This window comes from Pipistrellus hanaki, assembly GCF_964339955.1.
Source record: "Pipistrellus hanaki genome assembly, chromosome: 2".
Lineage (NCBI taxonomy): Eukaryota > Metazoa > Chordata > Mammalia > Chiroptera > Vespertilionidae > Pipistrellus > Pipistrellus hanaki.
The window spans coordinates 53,201,017-53,226,950 of record NC_140504.1 but is presented as its reverse complement, the minus strand read 5'-3'; the positions used below and the strand labels follow the sequence as shown (position 1 = coordinate 53,226,950).

The window sequence follows — 25,934 nt, the reverse complement described above, 5'->3', positions numbered from 1 at the left end:
TTAATTACTGTTGATCTTGGTTTCCAGCTTCAGGGGCTGATGACAGTCAACAACTTCCTTCTTGTAGAACTTCCTTTCATTGACTTTCAAGACCTGCCCACCTGATTCAGTTAGCTTTTGCCCAATCTGCCCAGGGATGATGAGTGGAACTTGAATGTCCAGGCTGTTAAAGGGAGGGGGGGAAAAAACATTGAAACCTGTAAAGAATTTTTTGTGAGTTTATTTGAGCCTTATTGTCGACAAATGCCAGGAAGCAGAACCTCAACGGATTGAGATAATGCTTCGGAGAATGGCGGGTTACATTTTTCTATTTATACACTGAAATCAAAGGAGGGACATAGGTGGGTAACATGAAATTCATTGGTGATGGAGTAAGGAGGTGGGAGAAAGCAAAGCGGTGGGAAACTCCTGGGATTGGATAAAAAGTAAAATGATGGACGTGTACTCAGGAAAGTACAGGAACAATTAACATGATAACAAAGGAATTTGAGGCATCTGTCCTGGCACTCACCACATTTGGTTGTACCCCAGGGGCTCCAGAAAAAGGGAAGTTATAAATTACCCAGACATCTCATAGATATGTTATCTTAGAGGCAAAAAGGCAAATGGGCAAAGTTGGTCTTTGTCTAGGAAAATATCTGGGATGTGACTACCTACTATAACCTGTTGATATTTAATTTTCAAACCATCTTTTGTGGTTATCTTAGGTCTCTGGGTTTGCAAGGCTGCCATGCAGGCCTTCCTTGAGCTTGTCAGGTTAGCATGTGGCTCTTTTCTTTCACAAGGCACACTGCTGATAATGAAATAAATCCTTGAGAGAAAAAAAAGAAATACTGCCTAAAACTTCTACTATACAAGGTGGGACAAAGGTAGTTACTTTACATTTGTTTATATGGAAAAATAATAGAGTAATTAATAAATATTAATACAAGAATAAACTTTGTGAGTCTTGCCCAGATTGGCTCAGTAGATGGAGCATCGACCTGTGGACTGAAAGGTGCCAGGTTCAATGAAGGTCAGGGCAGTACCTCAGTTGCAACTTCCTCTCCAGCCGACAACCAATCTATGTGTTCCTCTCATGTAGATATTTCTCTCTGTCTACTCCTCTCTCTAAAAATCAATGGAAAAGTATCCTCAGGTTTGGATTAAAACAATAAATAAGTAAATAAGTAAATATTTAAAAAGCATAAACTGTTTCATGCACTTACAACTATAAACCCACTTTTACCTCGTCCATAAATAAAGAGTTTCAGTTTCATGCTGGTTTTATTTCTTGACAATGATGATGTGGGGAAAAACAAAAACTATCTGCCCAGTTCTGCAGCCCCAAATTCTAGTGAGAAGAAGACTTTGATTTTACTTGTGATTTGGGGTGAGAAGCCTTATAGGAAATCAGTCATTGCTATGTCTCTGAGAGCTATGACTTGCCCTTCTGGGTCCTCCCCATTTCCTGGACTGTGCACCAAGCTGGTAAAACTGGATGATGAGCACCACGTGCAGGTAGAAAACTGGAGGGGAAAAAACAAAAAACTGAATACAGTTCAGCATTCTTATGGATCAGAACAAAAGCCCAGTGAACTCTCTTTGGCCCATCTCTGAAATTTAGGTTCTTTTTGTCTAGGGGACAATATGTCAGGTCCAGTCCTGCTGGGGGAAGCAGCCCTAATTTTGGCAGAATCTGAGAGACCTCACTACCTCCTTCACAGAGGAAACAGAATCCACCAGGGAAGGACTTCCATACATTCCATCAACAGTCACTCAGAATTCCCCACTTCTCTACTCCATCTCCACCTGTTCCTGGTGCGTGGGAAGTGTCCCCTCCTCAGGTTACTACTGCCTCCAGGATTCCATCCCACCTTCCCCACAACTTGATCTTCAACCTTCCCTTCACTTCATTCTACCAATATTTAAACATGCCTAAGACTCTTCCATCTTAAAAATATTTTCAAAGCCAGAAAAAAAGACATAACAACAGCTGCCTGATCTTATAACCCCATAAACTGCTACCTAGTTATTTTTTCCTTCAGTCACACTTCTGGAAGAGCTGACTTTGCTTGTCTCCACTTCATTCCCTTCCTTTCCTCTGCCAACGCCATCTCCATCTCCTGCCCAGACGAGGAGACAGTGCTTGCAAGGTTCTCAGCAGGCCAAGAGACACTTCTCAGACCTGATGTACTGGTAGTGTTTGAATGATAATCGCTCCCTCTCACTGGAAACACTCTTGTATTATGGACCAAGGATACACACATTCCTAACCTCCCTTTAATAGATCCTCCCTTCCCTCAGTTGATGGACAGATGTAAACGCACCTGCGGCCAGACATTCCTGAGCTCTGAACCACCAGTCAGCACCTGCGAAATACCCTAAACCCCAATTCCTAAGTCCCTAATCAATCAGTGTGTGCTGAGTGCCCTAAGCCCTGCCCCCTAACCTTAAAGGTGCTTGTAAGCCCCTTGCTTGATCTCTTCCACTCCTTTCCAAGAAAGCAACTGGCAGGGGTACCCTTCCCTCCAATAAAGCCTGTGTGTGTCCTGCCAGTCTCTGGTCTACCTTCTCTATTTAATCTATCACCCTTCCACCTTTCTGGCCTCCCATGGGTGCTCCTACCTGGTAGATGTCATTATGATCTAGCCTAGCGATTTTCAATCATTTTCATCTCTTGGCACACGTGATCCAATCACTAAAATTCTGTGGCACACCGGGTGAAAATCACGGATGCAGCAGGTTGCTCATGCCATCTGTCATTCGTGAGCTTCTTCTCTCACTGCCACATCCTTCATCCAGTCCCCCAGCTGTGCCTTCAGTACGGATTTGGAATCCTATCTTTTCTCAGAAGGTCCTCCTCTGTCAGCACCCTGGTCTCAGCCACTCCCATCTCTCCCCTGGGACAATACAGTAGCCACTTGGAGGTCTCCCTGCCTCTTCTCTAGCTGCCACAACAGCCAGTGATTCTGTGCAGGTACAACACAATGGCATGTCCTCTTCTCAAACCTCAGGTCACATCTCACCTCCCCATAAGCTCTCCCTGAGCCCCTCTTAATTTGTTCCATCCTGTGAAACCTATGTATTCCTTCCAAGAACACTCATTCCGCTCTGTCCTAACTCCTCTGTCCCACAGCTTCCTGAGCTCAGAGAGGGCAGGAACTGTATTCATCAGTTGAATCCATCCCAAGTGCATGGCACCTTGTAAATATTACGTAAAAAACCTGTGGGTGTACTGTTCTCCCCTCCCACCCCCCACTTCTAGACAGAATATTTGCAGATCAGGGAACAAAGTACAAAGGAAGGCAAACAAGGTAAAATTCAGACAGTTGATTGTTGAAAGTTCCCAAATGAACCCCAACTATTCTAAAGATCCACAGTTTGATCAGCTATTTCATTTCCTTGTCAAATGTCCTGTTGAGGCAAACTTTGTTTGTCCCCACTTCCTTCCCTTCCTTTCCTCAGTCGAGGGCCATCTCCATCTCCTGCCCTGACTAGGAGACAGTGCTTGCAAGGTCCTCAGCAGTCCAAGAGACACTTCTCTGACCTGACGCACTGGTAGTGTGTGAATGATAATCGCTCCCAGAAAAAGCTGCTGATTTCACCTGTGGCTTATGTGTGTGGCAAATGCATCCTGAGTTTAAGGATCCGTGTACACCCAAATACTGGATGGCCTTGCCCCGGGCCCCAGAGGAAAGTGAAGGTTTAGAGGGGGTGACTCATCAAATCTGGGGTTGTTGTTTACAGCCAGAGGCAGTAACCTAAGAGCAGGGAGGAATCCCCTCCCTTTCCCCAAAAGGAAAGCGAAAGAGGGAAAGTTAACTGCTTTGGACTAGCAGTCTTGCCCTGAACAGGGCTGAGGATGGCTGCCCCCCAGTACTTCCCGCTGCTGGTCTAGGGGTCCTGAGGTCCCGATCCCCTGAAGAGCTTAGCCACCAAGTTGCAGTTGTACTTCCAGAGCCAGAAGAGATCAGGAAGCGGGGAGTGTGAGGTCCGACAGGAACCTGGCAGCCCAGCCCGCTTCTTGGTGCTCTTCCAGCCTGTTGACGGTGAGGGGCGCCCAGCGTGGGGGGAGGGGACACCAACAGTCCCTGCAGGGACAGGAGGACTGGGGCGCGCAGGGGACCGGCTCCAGCAGCTAAATTTGGGGGTGGGCGGATTGCAGAAGGGACCAGAAATGCGCGGGGTCTCTGAGGTTTATCTGCCCTGAGCTTCTAGGAACCCCGCTGGGCCGCCTCTGCCCAGAGGTGCAGGTGGGGCAGGACCGCGCCAGGTGGAAGGAAAGGCGCTGAGAGCCCGGGCTCTCTCCTCCGTGGACAAGGTTACACAGTGCGATAATGGAGAAATACACAGTGTGCTGATGGCAGAGTTACATCTCTTGTGCTTTTGGTCTTCTGCCTATTAAGGCAGCAGATGTGTCTCTTTCACATCAAGGTTCATGGGAAGAGAAAGTTTCCCGGGAGAGAAAGTCCAAATTAGGGAGATGCATTAGGTTGGAAATAGGTCCGCTGATTTCTGTTGGGAGAGACCATGGAAATCAGACCTTTGAAGAGATTCCTGCAGTTATTCTGAGTGAGGACAAGGGAGTCTACTTAGACAATGAGAGCCAGTGTGGGGATGAAGGGACATGTTTGTGTGCTGTTCAGGATTTGGTGACTGATCCTGTGGGAGTGGCAGTGCTCCATTTGAGAGGGAGGGAGAGGAGAGCCCCTCTTATTTCTGTTAATTTTTAGGGTTGGGGGAGGAAAGGGGATAAGCAATGGGAGGAGTCATGAGAGTACCCCAGGGGTCAGGGAGCTTCCCAGTGGTTCTGGGGTCACCTGGGGAGGGGCAGAGGCCTGCTGAAAATCACATTGTCTGGGTGAAGTAGAGAGGCTATTGGAGGGAGATGGCAGTTGCAAGGGATCACCTCTGTCTTTGTTCGAAGTTTGCTGGTACCTGTCCCTCGGTTTCAGGCTGGTCCTCAGACTGGGATGAAGGAGGTTGAGAGTTGTGAGCTTTTGAGGGGAAAGTTCCCCCCTTACAGGCAGTTGAGCAGCTGGGTTCTCTCCTCCCACTTGCTTTTGCTGTTGAAGAAAAGGGGAGGCCCTGACTGGTATGTTCAGTAGTTAGCGCATACGCCCTTTCACCAAAGGGTTGCAGGTTCAATTCAGTGCTGATGTGTCTCTTTCACATCAAAGTTTCTCTCTCCCTCTCTCTCTCTCCACTTCCCTTCCTCCCTCCTTTCTACTTTCTCTAAAAATCAATGGGAAAACATCATCCTATGAGGATTAACAAAAACAAAAGGAAGAAGGAAGGACAAGGACACATACCTACCACCTGCTTGCTTAAGACACCCACCAGGTCTTTACGGGGAGGCAGGTCACCAGACACTCCCACAGCTCACACTTGTTCCATTGGAATCACACAGGAGAGGATGTGGACAAGCCCTAGTCTCACTTTCCTTCCCTGGATTTCTGAAGCGTTTGGGCCAGAGGAGAGGCAAGGAGGCTTACAAGGCCATGAGAGCAATTGGAAAACTTTAAGCAAAGATCCAAAAAGGAGAGAGGAACCCAGAGAGGAAAGGAGTACACAGACTGTGTGAAAGAAATGAGGTGAGCAGGGGGCAGGGGGCAGGAGACCTGCTTGGCTCAGAGCTTTATGGAAACAAGGTACACAGTTTTCCAAGGATTAATTTCACCAAGGAATGCACAGAAGGGCAGCTGTAGGATGTCAGTCATTTCCTCAAGGATGTTACCACTCTGATTCCAACTGTTAGCATCACCATGGTTCTGGCCCTTAGCAACACCCCTTTCTTCTTTAGCATCTCATTAACCCTCAGCAGGTAAAACAGACACAGCCCGGCTCTGTCCCAGAGACTCAGGAGCCCTGAGTGTGGGTGGGTGGAAGAGCACCAGCTCTTTGAACCAGCACCCTCGGTGACTCTGATGCACTAAAGTTTGAGAATGCTGGTTGTTGAGGCCCCTGGATGAACAAGATGGGAGCCCATTATAGGAAACACAGACAGCATAAAAATACAACCAGTGCAAAATATAATTCTGTGATAACATCATTCTGTTCTAGACCTCAAAGTAGAACAAATTTCAGTCTCCTACCAGGCATCTTCCTTCACCTGTTCTAGCCCAGGACCCCTACCTCCACCCCCAGGCTGCCCCATTGGCCCCTTTGTGTGACCCCCAGCACAGACATCCCATAATCCCTGCAACTGATGACCTATGGTAAAAGTTCTTGGGCAACGGAAAGTCCCAGTCAGTTTTGTTTCCTATCAGAAGACAGCCTTCTCAGCAGCAAGTTGCCAGGTAATTGCTAACAATGAATGACCTGCCCTGGCAGTCCTAGTAGGGCAGGAGATCTTGTCTTTACAGGGAGACCCATCCCCTCCACACCAGGAAGTTGGTAGGAGACTTTAGTCACATGATTCACATAACCAGGAGGAGCCCAGCAGCATTTCTCTGTGGAGATTACTGTAGAGCACAGTGGAACTATTGAGAAGCTGCATCTTCATTTTATACAGTGAATTGACTTTCTGAAAAGTTGTGTGTAAATTGACTTGGAAGATTTTTGGATGTGTACATTTATTTATCACCCTCTCTGGTCTAATTTGGCACCTGATTATTGTCAGTCTCTTTAGGGTAAGTTAACCCATTAATAAAAGCAAATGTGTTGCCGAAACTGGTTTGGCTCAGTGGTAGAGCGTCGGTCTGGGGACTGGAAGGTCCCAGGTACGATTCCGGTCAAGGGCATGTACATTGGTTGTGGGCACATCCCCAGTAGGGGGTGTGCAAGAGACAGCTGGTTGATGTTACTCTCCCATCGATGTTTCTAACTCTATCTCTCTCTCTCTTTCTCTCTGTAAAAAATCAATAAAATATATTTAAAATAAATAAATAAATGAATAAATAAAAGCAAATGTGGATGGTTTGAGATGATGTAGAAAGGACATAGGTCAGGGTGGCTGCACATCAGATCAGAGATTCAGCCTTATTCCTCCCAAAGTCGCCTTCTCCTTGTTGGGGAGCACTTACTGGTCTTGCTGCCATCTCCCCTCTTGAAGTAGTGGTGCCGTGCATATTGCACACACAACAGGATGGCACATTTATTTATTTTTAAAATAACTTAATTGACTTCAGAGAGTAAGGGAGAGGGAGATAGACATATTAATGAGGAGCTAGAATAAAAACCCAGGCATGTGCTCTGACCTCTTGGTTCATAGGTTGATGCTCAACCACTGAGCCACACTAGCTGAGCCAGGCTAGCACTTTTACTTATTTTACTTTACTTTTATTTTTGTTAATCCTTACTCAAGGATATTTTTTCGCTGATTGGGAGGGATTAGAGTAGGGGTGTCGAACTCAATCAGAGAAGGGGCCAAAATCTAAAATCCAGCCTAAATCGCGGGCCGAATGGTTTACTGAACAGTCATAAACTGACAATGTCATAAACTGACAGCGGAGTGCAGTGATGACAGCGCGGTGCGGGCCACATTGCAAGGCCTGGCGGGCTGGATTTGGCCCGCGGGCCTTGTGTTTGACACATGTGGATTAGAGAGAGAGAGAGAGAGAGAGAGAGAGAGAGAGAGGAAGAAAGAAACATAAATGTGAGAGAGAGAGGTTGATTGGTTGTCTCCTGCACTCAATCCTTACTATGGGGATGAAACCTGCAACCTATGTCCTTGACTGGGAATTGAACCCATGACCCTTTGGTGCAAGGGTTGACACTTTAACCATTGACCAATACTGGCCAAGACCAGGCTGACACATTTAAATGCCCGAATAAGGACATGACTCTACCAAAGTGTGGGGATAATAAAAGGAGGATTTCAATCACACAGGTCCATGACTCTGGACAACCTGGCTTACACAACCATTAGCTTCCTATCTGGCACTGTGTTCTTCTCCAGCCCTTACTCAAGGTTAGGGCAGCCCCTTAAGAGTCTCTATGAAGGTATCTTCCCTCCCATAAAGAGTGAGATTGCAGTCCGGCATTATTTCTTCTTCTTCTTCTTCTTCTTCTTCTCCTTCTTCTTCTTCTTCTTCTTCTTCTTCTTCTTCTTCTTCTTCTTCTTCTTCTTCTTCTTCTTCTTTCTTCTTTTTTTAACAATTATGTATGAGACCAAGCGTCCCTGGCTGCTACAGTAGTCTAGCAGACAAGTATAGTTAAGAAACAACTTTATTTTGAGCAGGGGGAACGACAACACAGCACTTAACAGGGAGTCTGGCATTTCTTCTTAAATTATTGTTTCTGGGGGATTGTTTCATCCAGTTGGCATCCTACCCTTCCATGGATGGTTGAGGTGGTAAAGCTATTTAAGCCCTTCTTTTTTTTTTTTTTTTTTTTTTTTAATAAATAAATGCAACATTTATTTTCTCTGAGGCTCTGCTCCCAGCCTTCAACCCCTCAGCTCATCTCATCTGGCTCCGCCCCTGCCAGAGTCCACCCCCCCCCCCTCCAGTCCCTTGTTGTCAATCACTCATTTCATCTGCACAGATAACTGGTCAACCCAATCACCTTGAAGCACTGCCAGAGACTAAGTTGGGGCCGGGACATCTGGTTGACCTCTGCCTCCCTCCCAAAGACCAAGTCCTAGAGGCCTCCTAGGACTCATGGAAAAGAAAAAGGAGGGAGTCAGCCCTCAGCCCCCCTAGGAAAGGGGCCACGTCCAGTGCCATCCACCCACTTCCCAGTCCCAGTCCATGGCCCAAAGGCCCCAGCGGGGTTCGCAGAGAGGGGGCCAGTAAGCCCCTCTTTCTGAAAGATTCCTACCTGTATCCTTGGCCTCATCAGGCCAACCATATCAGAATGCAATCCTTCAAAATCTACTCAGATTCCCCATCTTCTCCAAAGCCTTTCCAAGCCAGCCAATCTCTTTATCTCTCTTTCCTGACTTGATTGTTGGTGCTGTTTATATGGCAATGCCTCTCTTTTGACGAAGCTTCTAATAGTGGGATGATAAATCTATATTGCTTGCAAGGCTCTTACCATTCACTCAGTCCAATAGTCTCATTTTTAAATTGAGAGATGTGCCCAAGGTCACATGGCTAAAGAGTAGTGGAGTCAGGGGTTGAACTCACAGAGCCTCACCCCCCAGCCTTGTGCTCATTCTGGTTTGTCATACCTGTCTCATTGCACGCTAGTTTATGTTGTTATTGAATCCTCAAGCTATTTTTTCTTTGGCATGTGTATAGTGTGTGTGTGTGTGTGTGTGTGTGTGTGTGTGTGTGTTGGCGTTATCTAACTGCTCTAACAAACAACTCCCCAGATCACAGTGCAGTGTAGTTGGCAGCTATGGCGGTGGGTGGAGTCCAGAGTGCTTTATGCAGTCATTCCTGGATCCAGGGCTCCTTGATACATGGCCTCTAAGGTTGCTTCAAGAGAGAATGGAGATTGGGAAGATGGCTGCTGACAGGAAGGCAGACAGCAAGATAGTGCATGAGTGAGAGAACGAAAGGAGAGTCTATGGTCACACAGGGAGTGTTCATTTGTGAGTTGAGTGAAAGCTATACTCCAAAGGACTGTTGGGGATTGCCAGACAGGGTTCCCCTGACCATGCAGCCTCCACTGCTACTGAAATCCCTCCCAGAGCAACCAGTTCTGATGCGGAGGCTGGGCCATCTTGGAGGGGAGAGCGGTTGTTATCAAAAGTCTAAATATCCCAACTCCGAAACCGGTTTGGCTCAGTGGAAAAGTCTAAATATCCCAGAATCTACAACAACACCCAGGGAACAGCTGCAAAATCAGGAAACCTAGACACCAAGCAACACGCATACACGTTCTTGGAGGAGCTCTGCACCTTCTTATGGTAATGTCATATTTCACCTAGGAAAAGGTGAGGTCTGTGATCCAGGCAAGAGAGAAAAATGCACACAATGGAAGCTACAGGATCTGGGGAAATCTTTGCCCCCCAAAAATCTGTGGCAGTTGGGGATAGCGTGATTCCCGAATGTGGAAGGGGATCCATGGGGCTGCTAACAGAAGGGAACTCTAAAAAGCAACCCATAGCTAAATTGGGCATAAAATGGCAGCCTAAAATTTTTAACAGTGTGACAGCAGCTTAGAGCCAGGGGAAAAAAGACCGCACAGACTTTCTCGCAGTGCTAGAGGGCAAAAGTCATGCATTTACTCTGGCTTTTTTTCTATTTCTTTCTTTCTTTCTTTCTTTCTTTCTTTCTTTCTTTCTTTCTTTCTTTCTTTCTTTCTTCCTTCCTTCCTTCCTTCCTTCCTTCCTTCCTTCCTTCCTTCCTTCCTTCCTCCCTCCCTCCCTCCCTCCCTCCCTCCCTCCTCTCTCTCTCTCTCTCTCTCTCTCTCTCTCTCTCTCTCTCTCTCTCTCTCCCTTTCTTTCTCTCTCTCTCCCTCCCTCCCTTCCTTCCTTCCTCTCTCTCTCTCTCTCTCTCTCTCTCTCTCTCTCTCTCTCTCTCTCTCTCTCTCTCTCTCTCTCTCTCTTTCTCTCTCTCTTTAAATCCTTGCTTTTGATTACTGTGCCCAGAACATAGGATCACCCAAGTGTAAGGTGACCAGACTTTAACATTGGTAAAGTGGGACACCATTTACCGGGGGTGGGGTGGGGGTAGGGGGGTGAGGGTGAGGGGGGGGGTTCTTGATTAAAAATTTGGTCTAGGAGCAACAAAAATTTTCATAGAATGCAAAAATAGTATTGTAATATATTTTTTAAAATTTCAACATAAGTACAATTTACAAATATAATAAAAAAAAATAATTATGTATAGTCGTGTCACTTTCAAGGCCAGTGCTAGACTTTTTGCTGCCACTATAAAATATAAATAATACGAGTACTGTCTGCTAAATTCAAGAACATTTATGTATTTATGAAATAAATAAATAAATTACTTACCTAAATTATCTGAATAGCTGATTTGTAATGACATCACTTGTTTAACTAGCTTACTAGCACGCAGTACGATGTGTATCATCTGAGAAACAGTTACAAAATGTTTTCGTCATTGCCAATCCCCAAAAATGCCATTGTTCATTAAGTCCAAACAATAGTGGTCGAATTCTAACAACTGATCAACAATGCAAACTTTGATAAGCAGTTCTCAATAATCAGTTCTCAACAATTATTTGTTATTATTAAAGTTTAACATTATAAAGTTAACAAAAATAATATAAAACTCATATCTTGGCTAAATAGCCATATGACTGCCAAAAACCGTATATTCCCTTCCCCTTCTGTTCCCTACTTTGTCCTGCATTCTTTCCAAAAATCGGGACTTTTTAAAAACGCCGCGGGACACGAGACAAATTGTTCAAAAAAGGGACTGTCCCGCCAAAAGCGGGAGTTCTGGTCACCTTACCCAAGTGGGGACACTCTAAGAGACTGCAGGGAAAAGTTGTTTTTGTGGAACTTAAGGATCAGAGCAGGGAATAATGATCTCTGGGGCAGCCCATTTTCCCAAACCAGTATAAAGTCTGACAGGAAAAAGAAAATATAAGCACTAGATAGAGAGGACTCATACCTGGAGGTCAACCCAAAACACTGCCACCCAGTGGTTGAATCACAAATTGACTCTTGTGTAAACACAAGTAAAGGAGTATAAGAAACAAAGAAGTACTGCCTGCATGAAAATCAGGACAGTGGCTTCAAACACTGAGGAGCAGTGGAGCACAGGGAACTTTAATGTTGTCTGGGCTAGGGAACAGGTGTGCCAAACAGAACAGTAGAGGAAGTGAATGACCTTCACTACCACATATTTTTGTTTTTACTTTATTTTTTCATCTTTTGCTTAAGAAATTAATTTTTTTCTCATGATTTTACCTTTTTAATTATTACATTCTTATTTTTAATCAGTGCTATTACTACTACTATTTTATCTTTTTTTAAAAAGAATAAAAGAAATATAGGAAAAATTAAAATATTACTGAACCTTGCGTATTCTGAGCCTTGGGAATTCTGTCACTGATGGAATTTCCATTAGCTCTTCTCTGAAATTCATCTGAAAATGCCTGGATACACAAAGACAGTTTTGATTACTACAATCCTTAGTAGATGAATGAATTTGATTCAGCACAGCTTTTGGTCATGCATAAATATTGATGAGAGAACAATTCTCAAAGTATTGTTATTATCATTACATATTTTTAAAGTTATGAAAATATATACATTATGTCTACAAATGCATCCCATGAAAATTAACAAAGATGGGAACAAAGATATAAATACAAAAATATTCATTACAATGCTATTTATTAAAATCAAGAAGAAAAATAAAACAATTTTAAACCAGTACAGAAATAGTTAAATACACTTTAGTATATCCCTGTGTTAAAATATTTAGCAGCCAGTAGGAATTACATTTTCAAAGAGTAGTTACTGGAATAGGGAAGTACTCATTTTACATTATTAAATAAAAGAGGATTAACTTTAATTATATTATTGACACCACTTTGCAGAGTACATATGTATAGAAGACTAGAACAAAATATGACTAAGATAATTTATGCATTTTGCACTGTTCAATGTTTCTATAATGAATATGTATTTCTTTCTATTAGGTAAGAGCAAATAAGTTGCCAGTTGTTAAAAATACAGTGTTAAGAGAAAGTCAATCACAAGAACCCAGATACTTCAGTTTTTAACTTCTTAATTGTACCAGAAGAGGAATGACTAGAGGAGGAGTGCATTTTGGAGCAAAAGGCTATAGTTTAGTCTTAGTGAACCTGTGAATTCCATTTCTTTGCCTGGTAGAGGCACCCCAAAATCATCACATTTGTGTAAACAAGCAACAGAAAATTTTGTTGCTAAAAAACAAAAAGTACCAAGTAACATCTTGGCTGAAAGGCTGATACAATGAAGGAATAAGGACTGGAATAGACTATAGACTGAGGGTGTCAGACTCACAGACCTCCAGGGCCCACGCAGGTAAGCTATAAGTGTAAAGGTGAAGTGATATGAATCTGGAGAACTATACAGCACCTGCCATTCAGCCACAGCAAACTGTTCAGACAAAAATCCATATCCAATGTGTCAGAATGTCACAGTGGACATCTGGAGTGCTATGTGAAACCAGAAGTCTAGTGCATGAAATTTGTGCACTCAGGGGTCTTTCAGCCCGTCCTGCACCTCTCACAGTCCTGAACCCTTAGGGGGATATCTACCTGACAGCTAAGGCCCACTCCCTATGGGAGTGAGCCTAACACTGCAGTTGGAAATCCTTAGTGCTGCTACAGAGATGGGGAGGTTCCCACTAACACTGCTGTTCTCACCAGTTGTGAGCCTGGCTTCTGCCTGAGCAGTGCCCCCACTGTGGGAACACACTAGCCACCAGGGCACAACTCCTGCATTGAGGTCTGCCCCATGGTGGTCAGTGTGTGTCATAGCAACTGGTCTTTCGGTTGTTTGGTCAATTTGCATATTAACCTTTTATTATATAGGGTGTTTGATTTGAAAATATTAGCAACTGACTAAAGCTAGATCAAATAAATCACATCAAGAGGCCATATTCAGACCACAGGCTGCTATTTTTTAATCTCTGTTACCTCTAAACATCTCAGTAAGTTTGTTGTTGTTTTTGTGTGAAAATATGACCAAAGTTTAACTGTCTTTAAAAGTCTTAAGCAACAAAGTGTCACAGCATGTATAGAGAATCAATACTATTTCCAGTGGCAGTAAAGGTGTCTATAGAGACTAATCCTTCTACTGAGTACTTGCATAGGAACCGGAGCCTTTAGTAAAGGAAACAGGGTCTGGGGATGCACAGCAATAATGAAATTTGAAGGCTCAGGACCATGTCATAGAACTCACTCCCTTATTCACCCACTGAAAAACGCTCAGCACTTTCTCTCTAATTTAGTTCATCTTATGTGTATAAACCTTAGCTCCCAGAGTAATTATGATGTATAATACAAGAGGGGAAGTATATGCTACATACCCATCCCATGATCCACATCACCTTGTATAATGCAGGTCATAGGGGGGTTGTTCAAAAAGCATTTATTGATAATAAATTACTGTATTTATTCAGACCACATAAATGGACCATGTTATTTTGCTCAGTTTGTTTGGTTGTTTAATTATAATTCAGATTGGAATTGTTTGTTTTGGAAGAACTTAAAGGTAGTATTTAGATGCAGAAAAAAAATTAACAATGACTAAAAATTCAAATGGTCCAATGATTCATGAACATCTCCTGGGTTGCTGGCCTTTATCTGTTCATTTACTTCTTGCATTATCATGGAACTTTTGAAAGATTTAATGTCATTTACTCTACTGGACTCTAAGGACTTGGAGGCAGGGATAATGGCCTCTTATTAAATGCCTCTTGTTCTCCCATAACATAGAGTCCAGTGGCTCACCCATAGCTGATGTTAAGCAGATGTGAGCTGGTTAATGGACTTTCTATGACTTCTGGTACCAAATCTCCTATTCCAGGTGGTTGGGGGTGTGCTAAGTTCTTTCTCACCATATGTTTCAGTTGCATTTCATCCTGGAAATCCTGTATTTATAGGACCACAGCTGTGCTTTTATATTATGTATTAAAATTTCTGTGTTCATATGGAAGGAAATGCTATAGATTAAAAGAAGGATAAAGAGGAACCAAGATGGCAGCATAGGTAAGCACCTAACTGCTGCCTCGCAGAACAATTTTAAAACTACAACTAAAAGACAGAACAGACATCATCCAGAACCACAGGATAGCTGGCTGAGTGGAAATTCTACAACTAGAAGGAAAGAAAAAAGCTCACAGAGAATCATAGGAGCTGCAAAGGGCTGAGGTATGGAGATATGTGCACAGTGAGTAAGGGTGGTTGAGTGCCTTGCTGGCATTCTCTGGCAGGAGGGAGAAGGAAGCTCCTGACAGCACTGAACCCCAGTTCAGACTGCACGGAACGCCAGTTCTAGATGAGACCCTGTGGACCCAGAGTCTGGTCTGTCAGGTAGAGAGAAGGCACATGGAGACTCCAGTGAGCCAAGGAGGGCAGGGTCTGGAGGTGTACCTGCAAGTGTGCGCAGAGAGGACTGACAGCTGAAGTTGCTGCTGTCTTTCCCTAGCGGGAGGGAGTTGGAAGCTCCCAACTGCACTGAACCCCAGTTCTGACTGCAGTGAACCCCAGTTCCGGATGAGCTCCTGGTGACCCAGGCTCTTATGGAGGGAATCAGGACTGTCAGGTGGAAACTTAGGGGAGCCGTGAAAGGCAGCAGTCTGGAGGCACACACACAAGTGTGTGCAGAGAAAACTGACTGCTGAGAGTGCTGCTGGTTTTCTCTAGGTGGAGGGAACTGGAAGCTCCAGAATGCACTGAACTCCAGTTCTAGGTGAGAATCTGGAATTCCAGATTCATTGGGGAGAAACTGGACTGTCATGCAGTGGGCGAAACTTGAGGGCGGCTTACTCTTAGAGGTGCTTGCAGTGATTACTGGGGGACACTGAGACCTAGGGGCTTCCTAGGGCAGGGCTCACAGGTAGCCAAGACTGTCTCTTCAAGCCTGAGACTCTGCCCCATCTAAGCTGAACACAGAAACTTTTGCAATTTTGCAAGTCTTTTCTCATAAGGCTGTCTCCAGCTCAGAAGTTCTCCCAGTGTAGACACAGCTGATCCTCATAGCCAACTGGCCTTGAGGTCAATTCCTCCCAGTGATACCAACAACAATCAAGACTTAAATACAAGGCTGCATACACAGTCCACAAAGGGGTGCACCGAGAGTGTCCACCTCAGGTAACTGGGGAGGCTGAGCCACTGGACAATATAGGAAACCTAGCACACAAAGAAACCCTGACAACTCAGGGAAGGAGCAAAAATGTGGATACAAAGAAACAAATCACAAATGAAATAAATGGAGGGAAACAAATGACTGAATATAGAGTTCAAAACCACAGTTACAAAGTTTTTCAAGAATTTCCTAGAAAAGGCTGAAAAATTTAATGAGACATTTGAGGATATAAAAAAGAATCAACTAGAAATTAAGCATACACTGATTGAAATACAAAATATTATACAGAGACCCTACAGCAGACTAGAGGAACACAAGAATCAAGTCAAAGATTTGAAATATAAAGAAGTAAAAAGCACTCAACAAGAAAAGCAAACAGAAAAAAGAATCCAAAAAGTTGAAGATAGTGTAAGAAGCCTCAGGGACAACTTCAAGCGAACCAACATTAGAATTAAGGGGGTGCCAGAAGTAGAGAGAGAACAAGATACTGGAAACCTATTTGAAAAAATAATGACTAAAAACTTCCCCCACCTAGTGAAAGAAATAGATTTACAAGTCAGGAAGCACACAGAACCACAAACAAAAGGAACCCAAAGAGGACCACACCAAGACACATCATAATTAAAATGTCAAGAGCAAAAGACAAAGAGAGGATATTAAAAGCAGCAAGAGAAAAAACAGTTACTTACTTACAAGGGAGCACCCATACCATTGTCAGCTGATTTCTCAACAGAAACTATGCAGGCCAGATGGGAGTGGCAAGAAATATTCAAAGTGATGTATAGCAAGAACCTACAACCAAGATTACTCTAACCAGCAAAGTTATCATTCAGAATTGAAGGTCAGATAAAGAGCTTCACATACAAGAGAAAACTAAAGGAGTCCATCACCCCCAAAGCAGTATTATATGAAATGCTGAAAGGTATTCTTTAAGAAGAGGATTAAGAAAAAAGGAATGATAAAAATTATGAACAAGAAATACATATCTATCAACAAGGGAATTTAAAAACCAAGGGAATAAAAAATCTGATGAACAGTATTTACTGGTGAATATAATTGAATCAGGGGCATAGAAAGGGAGTGGACTAACTATTATTTGGAGGAAAAGAGAGTGGAGGAGTGCAGGAAGAGACTGGACAAAAAGCGTACAACTATAGATGAGAACAGTGAGGAGGGAAGTAAGGGTAGAGGGTGTGGTGGGAACCTGGTGGAGGGGAGCTATTTGGGGGGAAAAGAGGAATAATTGTGATAAATTGAACAACAAAGATTTATTAAATTTAAAAAGATTTTTAGACTTAATAAATGAATTCAGCAATGTAGCAGGATATAAAATTAACGCCAAGAAATCTATGGCATTTCTATACACCAATAGTGAACGTACAGAAAGAGAGACTAAAAAAGCAAACCCACTTACCATTGTACTGCAAAAATTATGATACCTAGGAACAAACTTAACTAAAGAGGTAAAAGACCTATATGCAAAATAATAATAATAATAATAATAATAATACAGGACACTTAAAAAAGAGATAGAGGAAGATATAAACAGATAGAAAAACATACCATGTTCATAGATTGGTAGAATCAACATCATCAAAATGTCCATACTACCCAAAGCAATCTATGGATTCAGTGCACTCTCTATAAAAATATCAATGGCATATTTCACAGACCTAGAAACAACTCTCCAAAAATTCATCTGGAATTAAAAAAAAGACCCCGAATAGCCACAGCAATCCTGAGAAAGAAAAATAAAGTAGGAGGGATCTCAATACCATATCTCTAGCTGTACTACAAAGCCACTGTTCTCAAAATAGCCTGGTAATGGCAAAAGAACAGACATATAGATCAATGGAATAGAATAGAGAACCCAGAAATCAACCCAAACCACTATGCCCAATTAATATTTGACGAAGCAGCCATGAACATACAATAGAGTCAAGACAGTCTTTAATAAATGGTGTTGGTAAAATTGGACAGATATATGCAAAAAAAAAAAAATTAAACTAGACCACCAACTTATACCATACACAAAAATAAACTCAAAATGGATAAAAGACTTAAACATAAGACAGGAAACCATAAAAATACTAGAGGCATCCACAGGCAGCGAAATCTCAGACATATGCCAAAGGAACTTCTTCACTGATACTGCTCCTAGAGCAATGGAAAATAAAGAGAAAATAAACAAATGGGACTACATCAAAATTAAAAGTTTTTGCACAGCAAAAGAAACCATTAACAAAACAATAAGAAAGACCACTACATGGAAGAATATACTTGCCAATGTTATCACTGATAAGGGTTTAATCTCCAACATTTACAGGGAACTCATACAACTCAACAAAAGGAGATAAATAATCCAATCAAGAAGTGGGTATTGTACCTAAAGAGAAACTTTTCTAAGAAGACAGAAGGAAGGCCAAGAGACATATGAAAACATGCTCAATTATCCGAGAGATGAAAATCAAATGACAATGCAGTACCATCTCACACCTGAATGGCTATCAACAAATCAATAAACAACAAATGTTGGAGAGGATGCAGAGAAAAAGGAACCCTTGTGCACCGCTGGTGTGAATGCAGATTAGAGCAACCACTGTGGAGAACAGTATGGCGTTTCTTCAAAAAACTAAAAATGGCCGAAGCCGGTTTGGCTCAGTGGTAGAGCATCGGTCTGCGGACTGAAAGGTCCCAGGTTCGATTCCGGTCAAGGGCATGTACATTGGTTGTGGGCACATCCCCAGTAGAGGGTGTGCAAGAGATAGCTGGTCGATGTTTCTCTCTCATCGACGTTTCTCTCTATCTCTCTCCCTTCCTCTCTGTAAAAAACCAATAAAATATATATTTTTTTAATTTAAAAAAAAAAACTAAAAATGGAACTCCCATTTGACCCAGTAATCCCACTCTTAGGAATATAGCCCAAGAAGCTAGAAACATCAATCAGAAAGGATATATGCACCCCTATGTTCATAGCAGCACAATTTACCATAGCTAAGATTTGGAAACAGCCTAATTGCCCATCAGCAGATGAGTGGATTAAAAAACTGTGGTACATCTACACAATGGGAAACTATGCTGTGCTAAAATAGAAGGAATTCCTATTTGCAACAACATGGATGGAACTGGAGAGCATTATGCTAAGTGAAATAGGCCAGACAGAGAAAGATAAATATCACATGATCTCACTCATCTATGGGAAATAATGAACAGCATAAACTAATTAACAAAAACAGATCCAGAGACAGGGAATCATCGATCAGATTGTCAAACCTCAGAGGAAAGTTAGGGGAGGATAGGGGTAAGGGAGAGAGATCAACAAAAGAACATGTATACATGAATATAAGCCTAACCGGTAGACACAGACAACAGCGGGGTGAGGGCATGAACAGAGGGTGGGGGGGATAACGGAGGGATGAGGAGAAATTTGTAATACCTTAACCAATAAAGAAATTAAAATGCAAAATAAATAAATAAATAATGATATGGGGCCCTGGCAGAGTGGCTTAATTGGTTGGAGTGTCGTCCATACACCAGAAGGTTGTGGGGTTGGACACATACTTAGGTTTCAGGTTTGATTCCTAGTAGGTGTATGTATGATGTTTCTCTCTCACATTGATCTCTCTCTCTCTCTCTCTCTCTCTCCCTCCAATTAAAAATAAATAATTCTAAAAATAATATGGGAAGAAGGGCAATAAATGAAGATAGAGAGAAGACATATTAACCATAGGTTAATAATTGTGAAAATAAGTGATGGCTATAATGGAGTTTATAATACTATTTTGTTTATGTTTGTACATGCTTGAAATTTTCGTAAATAAGAAGCTAAAATTTTTTTCTATATCCATAACTTTGCTTGAAAATTACCATGCTACAACTAGTCTACAGTGCTCTTTTACTTTCCTGCATGAGAAATACATAAAAGAAATAACCTGTTCAACCAAGAAGACATTGGATACCATTAGGGCTCAGTTGACAAAATAACCAGAAAAGAGTGAAGCTGTACCTGAATATTCCCATGATCACTCAGGTGCAGCAGAAAGCAAACATCTTGTAAAACTGTTGATTTATTGTTGCTACTAGTATATTTGAACACTTCCGAAATGATCAATTCAGCAAAAACAGTCATAGGAAACCCCAAATTGCCTGTTCCTATGGCTGGAAATGCAATTGAGTTTAAGTGCATGATGTCAGTGATTTCCAAACATTTTCTGATTATGTCTCACATGATCTGAAAAGTACAAAGCACATCATTATTTTTTTTTGCCTAGATATGGAAATATTTAGCAACTTTGTGATCTCTTTCTACTCCTTTTTGCTTTCAACAAAAGGCAGGCTCGCCAAGGCTCAGTGGATAGAGTGTCAGTCTGTGGACTGAAAGGTCCCAGGTTCGATTCCGGTCAAGGGCATGTACATTGGTTGCGGGCACATCCCAGTTAGGGGGCATGCAGGAGGCAGCTGATCGATGTCTCTCTCTCATCAATGTTTCTAGCTCTCTATCCCTCTCCCTTCCTCTCTGTAAAAAAAAAAATCAATAAAAATATATTAAAAAAAAAAAAAAGGCAGGCTAAGGTCAATTAGAAGGGTAAAGAAAAACATAGGAAAAGGAAAAGACAATATAAGAAACCCTTCAAAAAGATTCACATACACTCAGCAACGAAGGAAAGAAGCAAAGCAACTACAGTTCTAATTCTTCATACTTTTCCATTCTTTATGCCCTCACCTTGCCTTGCTCACTAAAGATATGCTATCTTCAGCTGGCCAGTGTGGCTCAGTGGTTGAGCATCGACCTATGAACTAGGAGGTCATGATTCAATTCCTGGTCAAGGCACATGCCTGGGTTTCAGGTTCAATTCCCAGTAGGAGGTCATGCAAGAGGCAGCCAATCAATGATTCTCTCTCATCATTGATGTTTTTCTCTCTTCCTCTTCCTTCTGCTCTTAAATCAATTTTTAAAAAAAGATGTGCTATCTTCAATAACTCTTCCTTGACTTCAATAACTACTCTTCAGGAGAAGTCAGCTACACTAAAAGAAAGGGCCATAGTGATGGAACCTGCCAAGAATGTGATATTATTGCAGAAGAGAAACTGACAGGGTGCAATTATTGAAAAGAGAACAAAGGGGTACACAATTTCCCAGAGACTTTAAAACCAGATCCCACCTTTTGTGAAGATGTGTCACCATTATTCCAGCATGGAGCCACCACATGAAGTACTTGGTAGCATTGCAGATTACAACCAGTGGTTTGAAGAATCGTGCCCACATCAACAGCTATCCCTTGTCCAGCTTCGTACACCCTTCTGGAGATTTGGCCCAGCTTTTGCCAAGAGGGCCTGAGAAAGGGGCCCACTATTAAGGTTGAGATCCCGAGGAATGGAGTTGACAAGAACTTCAGCCTAAAGACAAAACCAAAAATTTGTTTCAAATTCTATCAAAAAGCATTCATCAAGGATTACTATAGTTGAGCCATTGGACTTGGCACAATGGAGACAACTAAAGATGACTGTTTTCAGAGACAATACCACCCAAGACAATGTGTTATTAGAAACTTATTTAAGTTACACTTCAGGACAAAAAAGAGCTGTCAAAAAGTGGGATCACTGAAGGAGCCAGAGTAAGTGTCATCGGTGGCCAGTGAGGACCCCCTGTGTGATGGGGGCCCTTTGGGAGTAGTTGAAGCAGGCAGGGAGAGATGGGGAAATCATTCAGAAGGGGGAACATATGCATGGTGGGTGTGAGCTGTTGAGCTGGTAGACAGCTTGTGCAGCAAAATGATGCAAGCCAGGCTGGCAATGTTACCGTGGGGGTAGACTGCAGAGGACCTCAAGTGCCAGGCCACCTGGACTTCCCGGCAGACTAGTGAGAAGCTATGGAAGTGCTTCCATCAGGACATGTGAGCAGATTAATCAGCTGGAGTAAGACACGAAGAGAAGAGAGGAGAAGGTATGTGACTAAGTCATTTTCAAAGCCGTCCTGCATGAGTCACGGATGAGCAACACAAGGCAGATACTGTGGCACTGGAAGCCAAACCTCTATGGGAGAAAAAGGAATGGAAGGAATATCATATTATTTAGTGTTTAAGATGGAAAAGGAATGGAACTCATCCCATTACTGACTCACGGTCAAACAGTTTCTAGTGTATGCATTTTTTTTATGGGAAATAAGATCACTTTATAATATTTTTGAAATAGTGCCTGAACAAATTCCAATCATGCCTCTACCATTTGATAGCTGTGGGAGTTGGGCAAATTCCTTAGCCCCTCTAAGACTCATTCCTTCATCTCTAAGAAGAATAACCCTGGAATCTACCTCATGGCATTGGATGAGAAAACGCAAGCCAAGCACTTAGCATAGTGCCTGGCACTATTATTCTTACAATTATCATTTAAGCTTATTATATAAGGAAGATGACCCACAGAATGAAAAAATATATTTGCAAATAATAATCTGGTAAGGAACCTGTATCCAAAATACATAGAGCTCTTAAAAATTCAGTAATAAAAAGAGAAGCCAATTGCCGTATCTGGTTTGGCTCAGTGGACAGAGTTTCAGCCTATGGACTGAAGGGTCCCAGGTTTGATTCCAGTCCAGGACACATACCCAGGTTGCAGGCTCCATTCACAGCAGAGGGAATGCAGTGATCAAGGATTCTCTCTCATCATTGATGTTTCTATCTTTCTCTCTCCCTCTACCCTTCTGTCTGAAATCAATAATTGTTTTTTAAAGAAGATAACGCAATTTAAAAGAGAACAAAGGATGCCAGTATATATTTCTCCAAAGAAGATAGGCAAATGGCCTTCCCTAAGAATCTCTCTCCAGGCCTGTCAACAATCCTCAAAGTAAGGAAGGAACATCAGGCACTTCCAGGGCTGTTCCCATTACTTAGAGTCTGTGTTGAAAAGGTTGTTAAAAACTTTTTAAAAAACACATCATCCCCCTGGCAGATCTACAATAACTGTACCCACATAATACTTACACCACTTCCAGGTGCAGATTGGACTTTCCTTCCCACAGTTTCTTACTGGTGGTGGGTGCTGATTGGCCCTCAGACTCAGGCCTCCAGGCTCAACCTGGTTCAGCTCCATTGACAAGATTCCTGTCCTCTGTCCCCATTCTACACTCTAATTTTCTATATCTGCTATCAATAAATTTGATAGGAAATTAACCTCAGATTTGCTAAAATATGACATCAACGAAGACCCTGAATAAATACAGAGAGCCTTGTAATTGTCAGCTATTATTGCGGATTTTCACATTTACTGGGAACATGGTGATGTGAACACACTTCCAGGTCCCACACATAACTGGCCACTCTCTATCAGTAAATGCTGTGGTGAAGCAGCCCAATTTTCTAAGAAAACTTGTTTCCAGGTCAGCATGGAGAGCATGGGGTTCTCCCAAATTCTTCCTTAATCCTAATCTTCCTTTGGCAACAGACTCCCTGGAGCTGCAGCACCTAGTGGGTGCTCTGTAAAAAGGGACACTCACCATAGAATTCTGCACATCTCCTCTCACCAACTGGATCCTCAGACCACCTGGGCACAGCAGCACATGTCTGTTTCCATCGTCGTTTCTCGAGCCCGGCTGGACTCCTGCTGGTATACTGGGCAGGGTAGCAGTACCAGGCTTGTTATTTTTAAATACAGTTTTCACAGTTTCAGCAAAGGCCTCAACAGTCTTCCCAGCTAAATCCACAAGGTAAACCTCTTTCAAGGTGCTTCCAGCCGAGTTGTACTGGAAGGTTTCCTTGATGGCCAAAACAATGGCCTCCACACACTGGGCTAAGGGAAAGCCACCGTCTCCAGAACTAATGGCAGGGATGGCTATGGATTGGCACTGGGAATTATCAGCCAAATTCAGACTTCTTTTCACAGCATTCTTTAACTGTAACACACATCCCGCAACATCATTGCTGTCCCACTTGGGTCCTACTGCGTGGATGACCTGGTGGTATGGGAGCTTCCCTGGTTTCGAGATGGTGGCATGGCCCGCTGGGATCTTACCCTTTTCCTTCACTATCCGGTCACAGTCTGCTTGGAGCTCAGGGCCAGCTGCCTTTGAAAGAGCAGCAGCCAGGCCCCCACTGAGACGGAGGTCCTCATTGGCGGCATTCACCACCACTTCTACAGGAAACCGTGTCAAGTCGCCTTGCTGTACAATCAGTGAGACTCCAGGGGTCAATTCTGTCCGACAGGAGCACTTCTGCCCATCACTGCCACCTCCCTCCTTCTGTTCTTCATTCTGCAGTAGTTCCACAAAACAACCAAATGACCATACCTCACGTTTATAATACCATGGTCTATCCCGGAATGACTGGCTGGCTCCTGGCTTATCAATACTGATGCTTTTAACATAAACTGAATCCCTGGTTTGCATGAGGAGGTACATTCCCTCTAGGACTTCAGCCTTTGAGCCAGTTAGTAAAATGCCTTTTGATTTGTTCCTAGGATTGAAATCTACCTGAACATTTAGCTTGTTCATCTTTATCTTTTGCAAGAATAGCTTCTTCTCTGCCTTTAAATAATCAATAACTAAGGGAGGCTTTACTTCAAGGAATCTCTGTGTTTTCATGATTTTCCCCCACAAAATCAGAAAAGAAGTTGTAGATTTCATTTACTTCTTTCGCACAGCCTGCAACAATGACCTCAGCTATGGTTCCTGAAGTTAACTCATTGATCATTACAGTCTTTGAGGAGGAATAATGTTTCTTAGGCAAATTGTTAGTGATGGTTTTCCAACTCTTGCTGTTAAGAACTTCCCTGTCCTCAATGTCTATGTGCTTATAACTTAAGGCACTGAGCATTTGCTTTTCAGCTTCTAATAGGACTTCAGAAGAACAGCCGGTTAAGAAAACAGTTGTGCCTTCTAGCTCATAAACTGCAAGAATTTTCTGTGCTATCAAAAGAGACTTGGAGAGTTCTGAACAGTCAACCTGTTGCAAAAACTGGAAAACCTCAGGGGGAAGCTGAATGCTTCTCTGATCCATGGTGTACACCTTTTCCTGGACTTCACACTTTGCTTTATACACATCTACACCAAGTCCTTTAAAGCACATGTGTTGGGTGGCTTTGTCATAAAAAATCTCCATCTCTGGGTACTCCCTGCGGAGACGCTCCTGTGGCACAAAAGAGAATACTTTCTTGGAGAAATCGCCACTTTCTCCTTCAGAATTTGCTCTTCTCTTTTAATTTTTTCAGTGGCCTTTTCTATTAATTCCTTGATTTGTGGCTCAATGTTTTCTACATCCTCTGATTTCCCCACTAAGGTTACAATCCCTTTATCTATATCAAACTCAATCAAAAGTCTTTCCTCTTCTATGTAATTTTTCATGATGTCCCACACTACTGGATCCACTTTAAATGGGGCAACTTTAAATCTAGATCTGATGCTGAGAAAGGCTGTGGAAGCGTCTTTCTTCCAGTTCCTGATTCTTTTTCTTCCTTGATTGACTAAGGTGGTTGCAGGTCTGATGGTAACTTCACCATTGAGTGGGGACCATGATAGGTCACAGTGAGAACGTCTCACTTCTTCATTTATCTCCTCAATCAGATGATTCCTTTTGTGTAAGAACTTCCATAAGGAAAGATCCAAAGATTCTTTAAATGGTTCTGGAAGCTTGATCAGAGGTTTCTCCTTTCCATACAAAGCTGTGCCCAAAGAGGTATAGTATGGGAACACGGAGAGCAGCATATTACTGAAGTAAAGCTCCTTGGTCATGATGGTGTCTAACACTTAAAAGGAGGAAATAAAACAAAGTTATCCCAGGGTAATATGTTTAAAATGAAAAGAAACAAAATTTTTTGTGGTTCAGGAAAAAAAAATTAAAATAAGAAATTATTTCTAGTTGTTAAATGACTATTCAATGAGAAGTGATAGATAGTGGCAGTGATTATTTTTATGGAAAAAAATCTATTTGTGAGAAAGGAGATATTAAATCATATTCCATATACCTAGGCATGCAAGACACTGGCCATGATTGACAATCTTGAGCCAAAGATTAAGCAATCCAAATTAGATGATCTGTACAGAGGGCTTTAAGTAGTGATGAGGCTACTATTTTATAAGGATGGTTTGACCTGTATTTTTGGAAATAGACACATTTAAAGAGACAATACCAACCAAATGTTTCTCTGTCAAATTTGCTATTACATGATTGGCTTTATCCAATTTGGAGTTTTCTGAGGCTTCTTGAATCTCAATATGTTTCTCTGCCATCAAATTTGGGAATTTTTCAGTCACTTATTCAAATAGTTTTCCTGCACTTGTCTCTCTCTCATCTCCTGT

General features: G+C 42.5%; 2 protein-coding genes across 2 annotated transcripts in view; one reads left to right on the top strand and one right to left on the bottom strand.

Annotated features, from left to right (window-relative positions):
* Positions 1-25,865, bottom strand: LOC311615089 (protein mono-ADP-ribosyltransferase PARP14-like; the record flags this gene model as incomplete). Its single annotated transcript, XM_084870295.1, is given in 11 exon segments — positions 1-163; positions 1,429-1,508; positions 11,860-11,943; positions 19,656-19,871; positions 19,875-19,880; positions 20,812-20,950; positions 20,952-21,046; positions 23,139-24,230; positions 24,232-24,767; positions 24,770-25,381; positions 25,766-25,865. Coding segments are annotated over 11 exon segments (3,123 nt in total).
* LOC311616347 (protein mono-ADP-ribosyltransferase PARP15-like) overlaps positions 3,726-25,934 on the top strand; it is a 54,633-nt gene continuing 32,424 nt past the window's right edge. The window contains exon 1 of the mRNA XM_084871644.1: positions 3,726-4,031. The gene's annotated coding sequence lies outside the window, so the exon portion shown is untranslated. The remainder of the gene's footprint in view (positions 4,032-25,934) is intronic.